The 18,425-nt window shown below is 50.0% G+C and overlaps 2 protein-coding genes across 2 annotated transcripts; one reads left to right on the top strand and one right to left on the bottom strand.

Moving 5' to 3' along the window:
• The first annotated feature begins 191 nt into the window (after positions 1 to 191).
• Positions 192 to 18,421, top strand: LOC6583776 (CAD protein). The gene is made up of 7 exons (XM_002009405.4): positions 192 to 601; positions 2,906 to 6,884; positions 6,959 to 7,063; positions 14,784 to 14,923; positions 15,761 to 17,612; positions 17,683 to 18,066; positions 18,138 to 18,421. Exons 2-7 carry the CDS (start codon positions 2,913 to 2,915, stop codon positions 18,345 to 18,347), a joined length of 6,663 nt encoding a protein of 2,220 aa, XP_002009441.1. The 5' UTR covers positions 192 to 601; positions 2,906 to 2,912; the 3' UTR covers positions 18,348 to 18,421.
• On the bottom strand, positions 7,864 to 12,566 carry LOC6583777. Its single transcript, XM_002009406.4, has 2 exons — positions 11,528 to 12,566; positions 7,864 to 10,661 (listed from the first exon to the last, which is right to left on the bottom strand). Exons 1-2 carry the CDS (start codon positions 12,175 to 12,177, stop codon positions 8,036 to 8,038), a joined length of 3,276 nt encoding a protein of 1,091 aa, XP_002009442.1. The 5' UTR covers positions 12,178 to 12,566; the 3' UTR covers positions 7,864 to 8,035.
• Positions 18,422 to 18,425: the final 4 nt, after the last annotated feature.

Raw genomic sequence — 18,425 nt, 5'->3', positions numbered from 1 at the left:
TTTTTGTTGCTGTTGCTCACAGTTGACAATTTAAATTTCAAATAGGCGCCAATTTATAAATTAAATTATTATCAATTGTTGCCAACAATAGCGGCAATTAGCTCAATGCGTGTTTAAGTGCCTTAAATAACCAGATATCGATAGAAATGCCAACAGCTGATGTTGAAGAAAACTATATGGTGTACTAGGACAAGCTGCTGTTGCTGCTGCTTCAGCGAAGAAGATGGCCTTAAATTACAATTGAGCAACTGTTATGAGCAGAAAGTAATAATGAGAATAGGTGGTATATTGCTCGTTCTTTTGGATGTGCGTAGAATGTGCGACCATTAAATTGCCGAGAATTATGCGTAACTATACTTCGACGACTTGCCGATTGTACTAAAGTAATCAACGCTTGTCGCTGAGTAGCGTTCGTAAATCAGCCAGAATACGTTCAGCACGCCGTCAAGCCGGTTGTCGTCTTCGGGGATTTGTGAAGTGCGTAAAAAAGCAACACGTGCGCTGTCTGTGTTTGCGACAGACAGAACGAATTGCCAGCTGAACGTGCAATCTTAGCAAACAGAAACTTGAGTTAAGTTTAGAGTGAATCAAATAACAACAGGTAAACAAAAGCTGTACACGATAATTGCATTATTAACTGGGCAGCAAATTTGTCAATTATACTATGTTACACTGCTGCGTGCGTGCGTTTGTGTGTGTGTGTGTGCTTGCGTGTACTCTTACGCGTTTGTGTGTGTGCGTAGCTGATTGTGTGAGAACCGGTCTGCAGATCGAATAAGAATCAATGCATTGCTTTCCAATTGGAAATGGTTAGGAACAAAAGTTGCTTGAAATGAAGATGCGTGTAATCTGAAATATTCAAATTGATATCGTATAGTGAGTGTGGAAGACTGTTTACTATGTATAGTATATACTCTAGATATGTATATAATGCATAGTTTCTGTTATTTTAAAGTCCGTATCTAATAATAATAACTAATTGTTGCTAATTGTCTGTGTGTGTGTTGTGCATGTGTTTTGTATTCCTGCACGGCAAATGCATTTATGATAAGCGCGCCATGTGGCTAAAAACAAAGAGAGCGAGAGGAACCATTCCAACTGTAAAGTGTAGGGCATTGGGTATAGGGTATAACACTTTGCAGTGACAATATGCCAACGTGATAACATCAAACAATCAATCATGAATGCTCTCAAATTAATATTCATTGTAATTGGAATAGTACTATAGGCAAGATCTAGCTGTTCAATATATTTAACGGTCATATTCAAAAATAAAAGTCAATGCACACGACCTTAAGTTTTCCATCTGACTGAACTATAAGTTTCGTGACTTGATAACCCAAGCTTATTTCCTATGGACTCAAATCAAATATACAACGGCTCACAGCATATTTCAGCCGGCAGCTCGAAGCCAAATTCGGGTATTTATAAAATCTAAATTAAATTAAATAATAACAAGTAAGAAGGCTCCAGTCGAGACTGCTCGACTAGGAGATACCCTGAACCCTCCAAGCTGATATTCTAATCATTCTGGACTTATTTTATGCACACATACAAACACATGCATCCACACGCATGCATAAGCCTGCGCTCTGCTAACTGCGCAGTAAGCAGCGACTGCGCTTGGGCTGCGCTGCAGTGTGGGCAATATTATGAAAATTTATTTGTTAAATAATTTCTTTTGTAGACATACGATCTTAATAAAACTTTCAGAGCGTGATCATATGGTAAATATGTATGTACATTCCAAAGCACAAGTCTCTAGTACTTGAAATGCGTTTTTTACAAATTGGGGGAGAAGGGGGCGTGGTATCCAAAATCTGTAAATTACAAAATCTTTGTATTGATTAACTTTATATACAACGAGAATTTGAAGACTCCAGGTCCAAAAGTGTTCAAATTAGGCTGAAAAAACAATGTCGATTTTTCGATTATTCTCGATAAAAAAGTTATCGGACGATTTATCGAAAAAATAAAGCAAACTCGTACTGCGTATGGTACTCACGAGTATGCATGCCAAATTTCAGCTCTCTAGCTCTTGTAACTTCTGAGATCGACGCACTCATACGGACGGACGGACGGACGGACGGACGGACGGACGGACGGACGGACGGACAGACGGACAGGGCTATATCGATTCAGCTCGTCGCGCTGATCAAGAATATATATACTTTGTGGGGTCTGCCACGCCTCCTTCTGCCCGTTACATACTTTTTCACAAAACCATTATACCCTGATTTCCCATTTTCAATGGGTTCAGGGTATAAAAATAACAAAAAGCAATCCCATTGCTTATTGAGACTTCCACTTGATGCCTTCGTTTCAGTTTCAATTGCATCTTAGACAAACATTTTATTTATAATATTTTGAATAAAGGCTAGCCGCGTCAGCTCAATTTTAGCTTGGACACTAACAGATATTATATTTCACTGCATGATAAGAAGAGTTTCCCACTGACTCAAGATAGCGAAATAGAAGCATAAATAAATAAATAAATTTATTAAGGGCGAAATGTGAATCCCATTGGGACAAACAAATGAATAGAGAGAGAGAGAGAGAGGTAGTGAGAGCGAGAGAGGAGAACAGCGAGAGGAGGGGGAATGGAGAGACATAGACAACAAGAGAGTGAACGAGAGGAAAATAGAGAGACAGACAAAGAGAGAGGAAGAGAGAGACAAAAAAGAGAGAGACACACAAAGAGAGAGCGAGAGGTAGAAACAAATGAATAGAGAGGGAGAGAGAGAGAGAGGGAGAAACAAATGAATGGAGAGAGAGGGAGAGAGAGAGGGAGAGAGAGAGAGAGAGAGAGGGAGAGGACACGGAGAGAGAGGTAGAGACAAAGAAAGCAAGAGATAAACGTAATCTGAATATTAATAATAATTTTCTGGTATTTCATTTCACTCAGCTGCAAAATGTCCCCACCGGATTGTTATCTCGAGCTGGAAGATGGAACCGTGATGCCGGGCTACTCATTTGGCGCCAAGGGCACAGTCACAAGCGGCGAGGTGGTCTTCCAAACGGGCATGGTGGGCTACACGGAGGCCCTGACGGATCGCTCGTATAGTGCACAGATTCTGGTGTTGACCTATCCGCTGATTGGCAACTACGGTGTGCCGGATGCCGGGCAGCTGGACGAGTTTGGACTGCCGGAGCACTTTGAGTGGCTCCAGGGCGCCGTGCAAGTGGCTGGCCTGGTGGTGGGCGAGATCTGTGAAACGCCCTCGCATTGGCGCTCCAAGCGCACGGTCTCCCAGTGGCTGGCGGATCATCGTGTGCCCGGCATCAGCGGCATCGATACCCGTTGCCTGACCAAGAAGCTGCGCGAGCAGGGCAGCATGCTGGGACGTATTGTCTACAAGGAGCCGGCCAAGCAGGCGAAAGTCCCATTCGAGGATCCCAACGAGCGCAACTTGGCAAAGGAGTGCTCCGTTAAGCAGATTCAACTGTATAAATCGCCGCAGGGCTCAATTGGGCCACGGATCGCCATCATGGACTGCGGCCTGAAGCTGAACCAGATACGCTGCCTGCTGCAGCGCGGCGCCTCTGTGCAGCTGTTGCCGTGGAGCGCGCAGCTGAAGGAGGAGGAGTACGACGCCCTCTTCCTCTCCAATGGACCCGGCGATCCGGCCAGCTGCAGGCAGATTGTCGAGCAGGTGCAGCGCGTGCTGCAGGCTGGCACAAAGCCCATCTTCGGCATCTGCCTGGGCCATCAGCTGCTGGCCTCGGCCATCGGCTGCACCACCTACAAGATGAAGTACGGCAACCGTGGCCACAATCTGCCCTGTCTGCATCGGGCCAGCGGTCGCTGTCTGCTCACGTCCCAGAATCACGGCTATGCCGTCGACCTGGCCAAGCTGCCCGGCGACTGGGAAGAGCTGTTCGTCAATGCCAACGACGGCACCAACGAGGGCATTGTGCATCGCAGCAAGCCCTACTTCTCGGTACAGTTCCACCCGGAGCACCACGGCGGTCCGCAGGACACCGAGTTCCTGTTCGACGTCTTCCTCGATGCCATACGAGAGCCGCAGAAGAGCGTGCCCGAGCTGATCGCATCCAGACTGAGCGTGATACAACCCGAGCCGCAGCCCCGTCCGCGCAAGGTGCTCATCCTGGGCTCCGGCGGACTGTCCATTGGCCAGGCCGGTGAATTCGACTACTCCGGCTCGCAGGCCATCAAGGCGATGCGCGAATCCAACATCCAGACGGTGCTCATCAACCCGAACATTGCCACAGTGCAGACCTCCAAGGGCATGGCAGACAAGTGCTACTTCCTGCCCCTGACGCCCGACTATGTGGAGCAGGTGATCAAATCGGAGCGGCCCAACGGTGTCCTGCTCACCTTCGGCGGCCAGACGGCCCTCAACTGCGGCGTCGAGCTGGAGCGTGCGGGCGTCTTTGCCAAATACAATGTTCGCATTCTGGGCACGCCCATACAGTCAATCATTGAGACGGAGGACCGCAAGCTGTTCGCCCAGCGGGTCAATGAGATTGGGGAACGTGTGGCGCCCTCCGAGGCGGTCTATACCGTGGCCGAGGCCCTTGAGGCAGCCGGCCGCTTGGGCTATCCGGTGATGGCACGCGCTGCCTTCTCATTGGGCGGCCTGGGCTCCGGCTTCGCCAACAACGAAAACGAACTGAGGACACTGGCCCAGCAGGCCCTGGCCCACTCCACTCAGCTGATCGTGGACAAGTCGCTCAAGGGCTGGAAGGAGGTGGAGTACGAGGTGGTCCGCGATGCCTACGACAATTGCATCACCGTCTGCAACATGGAGAACTTTGATCCACTGGGCATACACACCGGCGAGAGCATTGTGGTGGCTCCCTCGCAGACCCTGTCCGACCGCGAGTACCAGATGCTGCGCAGCACCGCCCTGAAGGTGATCCGGCACTTTGGGGTCGTCGGCGAGTGCAACATTCAGTACGCTCTCTGCCCCCACTCGGAGCAGTACTACATCATCGAGGTGAATGCTCGACTGTCGAGGAGCTCGGCGCTCGCCAGCAAGGCGACGGGCTACCCCCTGGCCTATGTCGCTGCCAAGCTGTCGCTGGGCGAGCCGCTGCCCGAGATTCGCAACTCGGTGACGGGCAATACGACGGCCTGCTTTGAGCCGAGTCTCGACTATTGTGTGGTGAAGATACCGCGCTGGGATCTGGCCAAGTTCATGCGCGTGAGCAAGCACATCGGCAGCTCGATGAAGAGCGTCGGCGAGGTGATGGCCATTGGGCGCAGTTTCGAGGAGGCCATCCAGAAGGCGCTGCGCATGGTCGACGGCGATGTTCAGGGCTTCGATCCCTATCTGGCGGCCGTCGACAAGGACCAGCTGTCGGAACCAACGGATCGTCGGCCCTTTGTCCTGGCCGCCGCTCTGCGCGCCGGCATGTCCATCGAGGAGCTGCACGATCTGACGAAAATCGATCGTTGGTTCCTCCACAAGCTGCAGAACATCATCAAGTTCTACGGCCAGCTGGAGTCCGCCGGCAGCCAACTGACGCCGTCTCTGCTGCTGAGTGCGAAGCGCCTGGGCTTTGCCGACAAGCAAATAGCCATGGCCACCAAGAGCACCGAGCTGGCCGTGCGCCAGCAGCGGCACGAGCACAACATCCGACCCTTTGTCAAGCAGATCGATACGGTGGCCGGCGAGTGGCCGGCGAGCACGAATTATCTCTATAACACGTACAATGCATCGGAGCACGACGTTCTCTTTCCCGGCGGGCACACCATCGTCGTCGGGTCGGGCGTCTATCGCATCGGCTCCTCGGTGGAGTTCGATTGGTGTGCCGTGGGCTGTCTGCGTGAGCTGCGCAACCTGAAGAAGTCGACGATCATGATCAACTATAATCCGGAAACGGTGTCCACCGACTATGACATGTGCGATCGTCTGTACTTTGAGGAGATCAGCTTTGAGGTCGTCATGGATATCTATGAAATGGAGCGCTCGGATGGCATCATCCTCTCCATGGGCGGTCAGCTGCCCAACAATATTGCCATGGACTTGCATCGGCAGCAGGCGAAGGTCCTGGGCACGTCGCCGGAGTCGATCGACTGTGCCGAGAATCGCTTCAAGTTCTCGCGCATGCTGGATCGCAAGGGCATCCTGCAGCCACTATGGAAAGAGCTGACCAATCTCCAGTCGGCCGTCGAGTTTTGCCAGGAGGTGGGCTACCCCTGCCTGGTGCGTCCGTCGTATGTGCTCTCCGGCGCTGCTATGAATGTGGCCTACTCGGATCAGGATCTGGACACGTATTTGAATGCAGCCTCCGAGGTCAGTCGCGAGCATCCGGTGGTCATCTCCAAGTTCATCACCGAAGCCAAGGAAATCGATGTGGACGCCGTTGCGGCTGATGGCCAGATCCTGTGCATGGCCGTCTCGGAGCATGTGGAGAACGCTGGCGTCCATTCGGGCGATGCGACGCTGGTCACACCGCCGCAAGATCTGAATGCAGAGACCCTGGAGGCCATCAAGCGCATCACGCGCGATCTGGCCAGCGTGCTGGACGTGACGGGACCCTTCAACATGCAGCTGATCGCCAAGAACAATGAGCTCAAGGTCATCGAGTGCAATGTCCGAGTCTCACGCTCCTTCCCCTTCGTCTCCAAGACGCTCGATCATGACTTTGTGGCAACGGCCACACGCGCCATTGTCGGCATGGAGGTGGAACCCATCGATGTGCTCCACGGCGTGGGCAAGGTGGGCGTCAAGGTGCCCCAGTTCAGCTTCTCGCGTCTCGCTGGCGCCGACGTCCAGCTGGGCGTCGAAATGGCCTCAACGGGCGAGGTGGCCTGCTTTGGGGACAACCGCTACGAGGCCTATCTGAAGGCCATGATGTCCACGGGCTTCCAGATACCCAAGAATGCAATTCTGCTCTCCATTGGCAGCTTCAAGGTGCGTCGAATGAATATATACATATAGGCATTATATATATGCATTATATATTTTAAATATTCCCGTTCTCACAGCACAAAATGGAGCTGCTTTCCTCCATTCGGGAACTGGCCAAGATGGGCTACAAGCTGTACGCCTCGATGGGCACCGGCGACTTCTATGCGGAGCATGGCGTTGATGTGAGTATGGCTCAAATGTGGGAATTTGTAACTTAACGGCTTTATATACAATTGTATCAGATGCTGTAGCTTGAGTTGATCTAGACTTTCAGTTGACTCGAATTACCCTATAATCTAAGTTCACCACTAACAAAATTCAGGACTTTTTACCATAGACTAGAAACTCGCTCGTACTATGATTAATTTCGCATATATCGCTTAACAACTTCCATTGCCATTTTGTTATAAAGTCCTATTCTCACACTTAAGAATTTTCTAGGTGTCTGCCTAAATGGCAAAAAAAAAAAAAATGCTTCTGTAAATCGACAAAATACTAAAACTGCATTGAGTGAAATTGATTGCACAGCTGAATAAGTTGGAGTGAGTAAAAAAGACTAGGCTTGCATCCAGCGAGAGCGTGTGAGCGAGAGAGGACATTAAAGCTCAAACGTTACGCAGAGAACAGTTACGTTACTCTTAATGTAAACTAACAGCTCTTTTCGGCGTTCTCATACAAAGTTCAACGCGCGCAATTTGAACTTAACAGATCCGTGTTATGTTAACAAACCTATCACTGTCACTGTTAACTTAACAGACCCTTTTGCTAATGAAATTGCGGTCTCTTCTCTTCTCTTTTCTCTTCGTTCATTTCTTATGACTCTCTGAGTACATTGACAGATCAGTGCTCAGTTAACATATCACTGTTAACTTAACAGACACCATTTCGCATTTATTATTTGCCTACTGTAAGTGAAGAAAGAATAACAGCCGGGTACTCCCTCCTATTATTTACACGTATTTCAATATAAGAAAACAAAAACTGATTTTCTTTTTATGTACAGACCTTAAGGCATAGATAATATAATACAGAGTTAATTAAACAGGCGATATGCCGTGGGCCGTTATCGAGGCAGAAGCTAATCGGCCATGCCTGAAGGCCATCGAATCGATTCTGTTGTTGACTGATTGTCTGAGCGGATTTATGGCTATTTGCTAATTGAAGGCGCTCTTCACCTTTTGTGTGTTGCGTTTGAGCAGATCGCGGAACTCGTCGCGCTTCGATTCCGGCGCCAGTGTTTGCATTAGCTGCTCCGTCTTGGAGCTTAGCGTCTGCAGTGCGCCGGCATCCAGTTGGAGTCGCTGGAACAGCGAACCGAGCAGCACGTTGTTCTCTTTGGCTGATTCTGGATGTGGCTGTGGCTGTTGCTGTGGCTGTTGCTGTGTCGGGTCTTCCTCTACTGCCTCTGCCTCCACAATGATGTCGTCCTCCTGCTCAGCTGGGGGCGGGGGTTGAGGCGCACGTCGTGCGGCTGGCGGCGTGGGCGGCTGCAGTGGCGTCACCTCGCCCGTGTGCATCTGCACCACATGCTCCACGAACTTGAGCGACTTGCGGCGCATGGGGCTGGAGTTGCCACTGACTCGGGGAGTGCTCTGATTGCTATGCATCATGGCCCGCTCCATGTTGCTGGCCGCCTGGCATAGTGCGTCCGTGTAGTGGTGGGCGTATTGGGAGCAGCCCAGCTGCTGGTAGAGCCGGCACAGGCGCTGCGCCTGCTCCAGGTAGAGCTGGGCATGCTGTGCATTCCGGAACTCCGTTGCCTTGGCCAGCATGGCCAGCATATGGTCGAGCAGCAGCTCCAGCAGATTGGTGCAGCGCAAGATTTCGATGCCATCATTCAGCTGCGGCGCTGTGGTCCCTGGGCCGGCTGTCGATGCACTGCTGGATGTGAGCGATGCCTGCGATGCTCGCGGCAGTAGCAGCGGCAGATCCAGCGTGATGGACTCAACGGAGCTGCGTCGCTGCTCCGCTGCCATCTTCAGCTGCTGGGCGCGCAGCATTTGGGTCTTGCGGCGCAGCTTGCCGCGCGTTCGCTCCTGATGCTGATGCAGTCCGAGCAAGCCCTGGGCGTCATGCAGCTCCTGCTGCTGCTGCTGCTGCTGCTGCTCTTGCTCCATTGGCTGCTCAACGATGGGTAGGGGATTCCTCGAGAACTTCGCCCAGCTCCGCAGCTGCACATAGTCGTGCGTCACTAGATTCTCGAGCAGGCGCTCATAGTTGAGCTTGGGATAGAAATTGTCGGCATGCTGGAGATTGCGCAACGCCTGGAGCACATGCATCAGCGGCTGCTCGGCAATGCCCGCCATGATGGTGCGCAGCTCCATCAGCGCATCCTCGGGCACGTGCTCGAACAGGTTGCGTCGCTGGATGAAATAGTCGCTCAGCTGCTTCTTGGCCAGGCAATCGGCGAAGGTGCGCACGAAGCGCACCAGCTTCTCGCCGAGAAACTCCTCGGGCCACTCGTTGCTGTGGCGCTCGCACTGCCAAAAGAGATGCGTGCGCAGCTGCTCCACGATGTGGCCCATCGCCTGGCACTTCTCGTTGACGAAGGTGCGCACCAGCACCTTCATGAGCAGCAGCACCTTCAGCTGCATGCGCGTCAGCTGCCGCTCCAGGAACTGCTCCGCCTGGGGGAAGACAATGCGCCATTCCAGCTCGCGGAAGGGATTGCGCGCCCGCTTCGGCGTATAGCCCACGGGCACCACATGGAAGCCAAAGGACTGGATGCGCTTGCGCATCACCGCCGTTGGCCACTGGAAGCGATCGCCCGTATGCAGATTGGTCAGCTGGGGGCGGGCGCGCAGGTTGAACTCAAAGGCGCAGTCCGGCCAGCTGTGTGGCACGTGAATGGCTGGGACCAGCTCCTCGGTGGCGGTGTAGATGCTGCAGCCCCGGTAGCTGCTCGCCGACAGCTGCGCCTGGCTGATGCCCAGCTCCTGTGCCAGCTGCTGGCGCAACAGTTCGCCAAAATAGTTCATGAACTGCTGGGAGCTCAGATAGCATTGCTGGAGGAGATCGCGACGCCGCTGCTGCTCCATTTTGCACTGGCGGAGCACTTGCACCGTCTCGTAGCCGGAGCGGCAGCTCTGCTCTGGAGTCTGCTCCTCGTCGCTGGCACTTCCATTGCTCTCCTCTTCGTCCTCGTCGTCATCGTCGTCGTCGTCGTCCTCATCGTCGCTCTGCTCCAGCCACGCTGGCAGGCAGCTGGCGAGTCGTCTAATGCAGGACTCTGGCAGCACATTGCGCTGCAGTGGCTCACGCATCAGCTTCAGCTCATCCATGGAACGCTGCGTATTCAGGCGCGCTATATACACATGGTCGTAGTCGCCCTCGCACCAGCTGCCACGGCCCGCGCTGGATCCCGCCCTGGAGCCCATCCTCGAGCCCGACCGGGTGCACGCTCCGGCGGCCGTACTATAGCCGGAGCTGCCATCTGTGTAAACAGCTTCCATGTCGATGTCGCCCTCATCGCTGCTAGGACTGCTCGGGCTACTGCTCAAGCGGCGCTGCATTGGCATCGGCTCCCGCAGCTTCAGCCGCACATAGCCCAGCCAACGGCTCTGCTCCAGCTGCTGCACGTACTGCGACCGGCAGGGCGTTGTGTTGTAGTAGTCCGTCTCCAGCAGCACTTTGCACAGCGCAGCTATCGAGTCGTAGTTGGCATCATTTGGTCGGGCAATGTCCACATTCTCGAACACCACATAGGTCAGGGTCCTCTGCAACGGCTGCGCCTTGACATGGGACTTGCCGCTACCAGCTTGCTGCCTGTATGGGCCATCTCTGTGTAGAAGAAAGGAGAGTCAATTGGGCTAGGCTGGTGGGCTGGGATGGTAGATGGATCAAGTAAGCCTTGAAAGAAATTTACGGATGATGGGGCAGAGGTCGACAGAAGTGGACAGAAAGAGCTAGAAGGAGTAAGGGAAACGAGAGATTGGACAATGGAATAAGGAAGAGAACAAGAGGGTAGAGTGAGAGTCGAAGAGAAAGTGTGAGTCAGAGAGAGAGAGATATCTACAGAGATAGATCTACAGAGGTAGGTATAAAGTCCAAAAAAAGTTAGGGTAGAGAGAGACAGTTCAAAGAATGAATGATGACAAAGAGAGACAGAGAGAGAGAGAGAGAGAGAGAGAGAGAGAATGTAGAAGGGAAAAGCAGAGGCAGGGGTAGGAATAGGAGAAAGCAAAGGAGGAAAAGAGGAAGAGGGCGACGATACAAAAGAAGGCAATACAAAAGAAGAGAGAAAGCCGCAGTGGAAGTGGGATAGAAGAAGAGAAAAACGTGTAAGAATATGTGGACAGAGGAAAGAAGAGCCAGTAGAAGGAAGAGACCAAGTTATAGAAAGACTAAGAGAAGGAGCAGTTAAGAGAAAGAAATGGACAGTTGGGAAGGGATGGATAGACTGAACAAGAGAGCAACAGAGGAAACAGGCACAGACCGAGAGAGAAAGAAGAGAGAAAGAGAAGAGAAGAGGAACAACAAAGTAAGAGAGAGAATATTCTAGAAGGAAATGTCGTGGTCAAAGCGGATCTTAGAGTTGACTTTAACTATTCTCGGTTGAGCTCGATGGAGGATATAAATGAGTGAATGGAAATACCTCTGACAATCCACCAGAATCTAGAGCTTCCTCTGAGCATTCCTCAACTTACATGGGCTTGAAGAGCAGCCGCTTGGCCACGGCCGCATCGATGGCGCTGGCGTGCAGCAGACTGTGCTCGGTGAGGGCCTGGGCGCAGGCGCGCTGCTTGGCCAGTAGCTGCTCATCGATGGCGGCCAGCTCGTGCTCGAAGTGGCCAAAGAACTGGATGCAGAGCAGCAGCTGGTTCAGCACAAAGGTGTGCAGCTGCCGCTCCAGCTGATACTGCGTCTTCTGCTCGATGATGCGCTGGTGCTCCTCGCGCTGCTGCTCCAGCGTGCGGGCATAGAGGGCGCTGACGCACTCCGTGGCGCTGCTGCCGTTGCTGCCCCCAAGCAGACGCAGCTGCGGCGCTAAATTGTGGCTGCCCCGCATGCTGCCGCCACTGTTTCTGTTGGTGTTGCTGCCACGCAGACTCCGCCGCAAACTGTTGCCATTTGCCGTACCCGTTGCCGTTGCCGTTGACTTAGCCTTTGTCTTTGCCTTGGACTGATGGCGACGCTTGCGCGCATTGCGCTTCTGCAGCTTGGCCAGCTGCTTCTGACGCTTCTCCTCCTGGCGGCGGCGCTGCTGCAGTCGAGGCGGCGCCTCGGCCGCCTGCAGCTGCTGCAGCGGATTGGGCAGCGTTTCGCTGTCCCGCGTCTTGGACCAGTTGCAGCCCATGAATCGTGCCTAATCGAGGAGAGAGTTCTTCAAGCAGCGCTACGATTGCAACTGTCACTTCTTCCTAGCTGATATCGATCTAAACTGATCCAATTCCATTTTCCTGCCAATGCCAGTGTCGTCGTTGTCATCGCCGTTGTCGTTGTAGTTGTAGTTGATGGTTGCCCAGATAAGATCGTCAGCGACGCATCAAGTCCAATAGCAACAATCAAACGACTTGCAATCGGGTTTCCTCGATTGCTCAATACTCGTTCAGCAGACTTCTTGCCTTCTCTCTGCTTCTCAAGACCCTGTTCTCTTTTATCTTATGTATTTTATTTACTCTCTTCTTTCTTATGCCTTGCACTTATTATTTCTTTTTGCATTCCTCTTTTCTCTTGCCCGTTAGTTCTTATTCCTTGTCCCTTCCATATTATATCGTCGATTTACTTGAATCATCTAACTTCAGATTTCCTAAGTGAAAAGCGAACAGTTGTCCATTCTTCTTCTTCTTTGTATTCTCTTTTATAACTTCTCTCTCTTTTCTCTTTTCGCATCTTACATCTCTTATCTTCTCTCTCTCTCTCTCTCTCTCTCTCTCTCTCTCTCTCTCTCTCTCTCTCTTGTCAGCAGTGTTGCCAGATTAGCTATTTAATAGCATTTTTAGCTATTTTTGAACCCTAAATGCTATGAAAATTTTGAAAATGCTATTAGCTATAAATTTAGCTATTTTACAAACGAATATTTTGAATTTGATTTTAGTATTTAAAGCAAAAAAAAAACAACATTTTTCGATTAAGTCCCAAATTGTACGTAATGATCTGCGCGATACTACCACCACGACTTTGTCGTAATTATACCATCACTAGTTGTGAATTTATACCATCGCTAATTCTTCTTGCGCAGCAATGACAAATGCTGCCATGATTATACCGTGCCTTCCAAATATTTAAAAATGATTCCAGTTAATCAAAAATATAATTCTGATGATGATTTGGATGTGGACCAAATTGTAACATTATTAAATAACATTTAAAAATAAAATTTAAAGTAAATGCATAATGCATAAAGGTTTCAGCTATTTTGTAAGCTATTTTAAAATTTGTTTAGCTATTTTCAGCTATTTTTTAGAGACGATTTTGCTATTTTTATGTCTCAAAACCTGGCAACACTGCTTGTCAGTGCATTTCGCTTTTTATCGCTTATCTCTTTTCGCTTACTTTACATTGCAAATCCTGTCTATTCTCTATTTTCTCACCTCTCTCTTCTCTCTCCTCATCTCTGTCATTTTTCTTTTCTTTTGTAACTTATCCTTGCTTCTCTCATCTCACACATCTTTTCTCACTTCTCTCGCTCGTACTAGTTCTCAATTTTGATTGGCCAACATGTAGCATATTATTCTATTCTCTGCGCAAAGCCAATATGCCCGTTTCGCACATCATATTGGCGAGCATAACAACAACAACAACCAATCGGCGATAAGTGTTGTTTCTTCCTACGCTTCCGGCCAGTCAAGTGGAGGCATTGTTATCGTACTTTCTGTCATGTAAACACGGCAATGGCTACAGAAGACACATGGAGCCGGCACGCACAGTGGAGCAAGACCTAGCTGAATGTGCGAAAGCTAGGTTTTCATAATATATAAATGTAAATATATTGACTAGACTCACTTGCTGAATAACTGAACTCAGCACTCAGACTCAATTTAGTATAACTATTATATTTTCGTATACCTACTGCATTTATAATTTTAGACTCGATGCTTCTAGAGATCCAAAGATCTTGGTTAGCGATCAAGCAAAACTACTTTCCACAAGTTATGTAAGAAATAATCAAAAGAATTTGTAAACCGTGTCTTGAAATAACTACATCTATATATAGTAGATTATCTAGTTAGTAATCCCACAAAAACAAATCATAAATCACCATATTTAATTCGCCTGTCAAGCATCATCGATGATGAAATGAATATTTTCCTAAGAAATTTGAATATATTTGTTTTTTAGAATCATTTTCTCTAAGTCTCGTGCTATACATGCCGAGACTAATGGACTATATAATAATGCGATTAGAATCTAATCCAGAAACATTCATTAGATTACATAAATATTAAGTGATCTACAATCTTGTATAGTAATTGCTTTGGGAAAATGGATCAAAAATCAAGTTTGCAGCAATTAACGACTTATATAATTGTTATCGATAAATGTTAACTAACTGTTCGGGTATTTCTAATTTTTCGACTGCGGATTCCCCGCGTTCTTTTTTTTTTTTTAATGATATCAAAGTGCTCTTTCTTGCTTTTCTATATGCTTTCACTTTGTTTCTCCACTGAGTTATCGATAACAATGAACACGTATTTGGGCCTCGCTGCTAGCCTGGTTATACTGTGCACATGTAGCTTACAATGTTTTGCTGTTATTGCCGTATTTTTTATTGGCATTATTGTCAAAATACAAGTGCATTATTATGTAGGTCCATAAAGATCCAATATCTTTATATGCCCTAGGCAAACAATTGGCCAGCTAATGGCAAATGGCAAATGGCAAATGGCGCTGCATGACGTGGCCTTGATCTATGAGCTGTGAGCTAGTCCTAAATTACGATATTCTTGGTTCCTTTTGCAGGTGGAGTCTGTACAGTGGACATTCGATAAGACAACACCCGATGACATCAACGGCGAGCTGCGCCACTTGGCCGAGTTTTTGGCCACCAAGCAGTTCGATTTGGTTATCAATTTGCCAATGCGTGGTGGCGGTATACGCAGGTGAGTCCAAGCAAGGTTGGGATAAAGGATATGAGTAGAAGATGTATCCATAAATGATATATAGATAATACATACATATAACATGAATCCAGGTCCTTCATATTTATATGTGTTCTCTTATTCAACTCACCTTATGTTGTTAACGCCCTTCTATGCGATTTTCATGAGCACTACTCTATATAAAGTGAAATTTTGATGATCGATTCATGATATAAACATGATCAATATACATGTGTATATCATATTTTATAGCATATCTATATGTATATATACTTTCATTCATACAACTCATCTTATGTTGTTAACGCCCTTCTATGCGATTTTCATGAGCACTACTCTATATAAAGTGAAATTTTGATGATCGATTCATGATATAAACATGATCAATATACATGTGTATATCATATTTTATAGCATATCTATATGTATATATACTTTCATTCATACAACTCATCTTATGTTGTTAACGCCCTTCTATGCGATTTTCATGAGCACTACTCTATATAAAGTGAAATTTTGATGATCGATTCATGATATAAACATGATCAATATACATGTGTATATCATATCTTATAGCATATATACTTTCATTCATACAACTCACCTTATGTTGTTAACGCCCTTCTATGCGATTTTCATGAGCACTACTCTATATAAAGTAAAATTTTGATGATCGATTCATGATATAAACATGATCAATATACATGTGTATATCATATCTTATAGCATATATACTTTCATTCATACAACTCACCTTATGTGATTATCGCCTTTCTACGCGATTTTCATGAGCCCAACTGTACACAGTTGATTAATTAGATTTGAATTTGTATTTAGGGTCTCATCATTCATGACCCATGGCTATCGGACACGTCGCTTAGCCGTCGACTATTCCATACCCCTGGTAACGGACGTAAAGTGCACCAAGCTGCTGGTGGAATCGATGCGCGTGACGGGTCGCAATCCGCTCATGAAGACCCACACCGACTGCATGACATCGCGTCGCATCATTAAGCTGCCTGGCTTCATAGATGTCCATGTGCATCTGCGAGAGCCGGGCGCCACGCACAAGGAGGACTTTGCCAGCGGCACGGCCGCCGCCTTGGCTGGGGGCGTCACCATGGTCTGCGCCATGCCCAATACGAATCCCTCGATTGTGGATCGCGAGACCTTCAATCAGTTCCGCGAGCTGGCACGCGCCGGCGCCCGCTGTGACTATGCGCTATATGTGGGCGCCTCCGATACCAACTGGGAGAACGTCTGGGAGCTGGCCAGCCAGGCGTGCGGCCTGAAGATGTATCTGAACGACACGTTCGGCACCCTGCGGCTGAGCGACATGGCCGCCTGGCAGCGCCATCTGTCGCGCTGGCCCAAGCGGGCGCCCATCGTGTGCCACGCGGAGCGGCAGAGCATGGCGGCTGTCATTCTGCTGGCCCACCTGCTGGAGCGACCGGTGCACATTTGCCATGTGGCCCGCAAGGAGGAGATCCAGCTGATACGCGCCGCCAAGGAGAAGGGTCTGCGCGTCACCTGTGAGGTGTGTCCGCATCATCTGTTCCTTAGCACACGCGATGTGGAGCGCCTGGGCGTTGGCATGGCCGAGGTGCGACCGCTGCTCTGCTCGCCCGAGGATCAGGAAGCGCTGTGGGAGCACATGGAATACATCGATGTGTTTGCCACAGATCATGCGCCGCACACGCTGGCCGAGAAGCAATCGGAGCGACCGCCGCCCGGCTTCCCCGGCCTGGAGACCATATTGCCCATGCTGCTGAAGGCCGTGCGCGAGGGCCGGCTCACACTGGAGGATATCAAGCGCAAGTTCCATCGCAATCCGCGCAACATATTCAATCTGCCCGAGCAGCCGCAGACCTATGTGGAGATCGACCTGGACGAGGAGTGGACCATTAACAACGCCGAGCTGAAGACAAAAGCGCAGTGGACACCCTTCAATGGCACCAAGGTCACGGGTCGCGTGCATCGCGTCGTGCTGCGCGGCGAGGTGGCCTACATTGATGGCGAGGTGCTCGTCCAGCCCGGCTTTGGACAGAATGTGCGCGCCAAGATGCCGCTGCCGCAAAAGTCGGAAATGGAGGGCAGCGAGCTGCCCAGCGATATGGATGCCAACGACACCTTCACCCGCCTCCTGACCGAAGGAACCAGCACCGCTGCCCCGCGTGTCTCGGCCGTGCATTTCGTGGATGAGGCCAACGTGAGCACATCGCCGGCAGCGGGCAATTTCCTGCGTCCGGTGTCGCCATCGCCACGCCTGCGTCTCGATTCCAACACGGCACTGAAGGATTATCTGCAAAAGAGCTCGTCGTTGTCGGAGCCGAATCCCGTGGCACACTGCTTGGTCGGCAAGCACATCCTCTCCGTGGACATCTTCGATAAGGAGCGGCTCAACGATCTGTTCAATTTGGCGCAGCTGCTCAAGTCGCGCGTGACCAAGGATCGGCCCGTCGACGATTTGTTGCGCGGCAAAATCATGGCCAGCATCTTCTATGAGGTGAGCACGCGCACCCAGTGCAGCTTCAGTGCGGCCATGCAGCGCCTGGGCGGTCATGTCATCACCATGGATCAGGTCACCTCTTCGGTGAAGAAGGGCGAAACACTGGAGGACAGCATCAAGGTGATGGCCAGCTATGCAGATGTCATGGTCCTGCGTCATCCCGAGCCGGGCGCCGTCTCGGTAAGCGAATATTGAAGATATATTAAATGTTGTGCTTAGCTAATTCGTAATCCTTCGTTGCCTTCCACAGCGTGCTGCATCGTTTTCGAGAAAGCCGCTGATCAATGCCGGCGATGGAGTCGGAGAGCATCCCACGCAAGCGCTGCTGGACGTATTCACCATCCGTGAGGAGATTGGCACAGTCAACGGCCTGACCATCACCATGGTCGGCGATCTGAAGAACGGACGCACCGTCCACTCATTGGCCCGCCTTCTCACCCTCTACAATGTCACGCTCCAGTATGTCGCTCCGTACGGCTTGGGTATGCCCGAGAGCATTATGCGTTATCTGCATCAGCAAGGCGTCAACCAAGTGACCTTCGACACCATTGAGCAGGCGCTGCCCACCACCGATGTGCTCTATATGACACGCATTCAGCGTGAGCGCTTCCAGAGCGAGGAGGAATACCAGCGAGTAAGTACAAATAAATGAAGTTGACAAAGTTATCTGGGAATTGATGTGATTTATTTATTTATTTTTTGCAGTGCTGTGGCCACTTCATTGTAACGCCCAAGCTAATGACGCGGGCCAACAAACGGACAATCGTGCTGCATCCGTTGCCTCGCGTCGATGAGATCAGCCGTGACTTCGACTCGGATCCGCGTGCCGCTTACTTCCGGCAGGCGGAGTACGGCATGTACATTCGTATGGCGCTGCTGGCGATGGTCGTCGGCTGTCGCAGCACGGCGCTTTGAACGAATTTAAATGAATATTTTTTCTATTTTTGTACTTTTTTTTTTTCATACATAAACACAAATTTTTGCTAACATTGT

This window comes from Drosophila mojavensis, unplaced genomic scaffold, assembly GCF_018153725.1.
Source record: "Drosophila mojavensis isolate 15081-1352.22 unplaced genomic scaffold, ASM1815372v1 contig_136, whole genome shotgun sequence".
NCBI classification, from domain to species: Eukaryota; Metazoa; Arthropoda; class Insecta; order Diptera; family Drosophilidae; genus Drosophila; species Drosophila mojavensis.
Note: the sequence above shows the minus strand (reverse complement) of the source record. Positions and strands in the feature narration are given on the sequence as shown.

Coding starts and splice junctions, on each gene's coding strand:
- LOC6583776 (XM_002009405.4), top strand. CDS start 2,913: ATGTCCCCACCGGATTGTTATCTCGAGCTGGAAGATGGAACCGTGATG. Junction 6,885..6,958: donor TCTCCATTGGCAGCTTCAAG/GTGCGTCGAATG, acceptor CCGTTCTCACAG/CACAAAATGGAGCTGCTTTC. Junction 7,064..14,783: donor ATGCGGAGCATGGCGTTGAT/GTGAGTATGGCT, acceptor TTCCTTTTGCAG/GTGGAGTCTGTACAGTGGAC.
- LOC6583777 (XM_002009406.4), bottom strand. CDS start 12,177: ATGGGCTGCAACTGGTCCAAGACGCGGGACAGCGAAACGCTGCCCAAT. Junction 10,662..11,527: donor CGGCTGCTCTTCAAGCCCAT/GTAAGTTGAGGA, acceptor TCTTCTACACAG/AGATGGCCCATACAGGCAGC.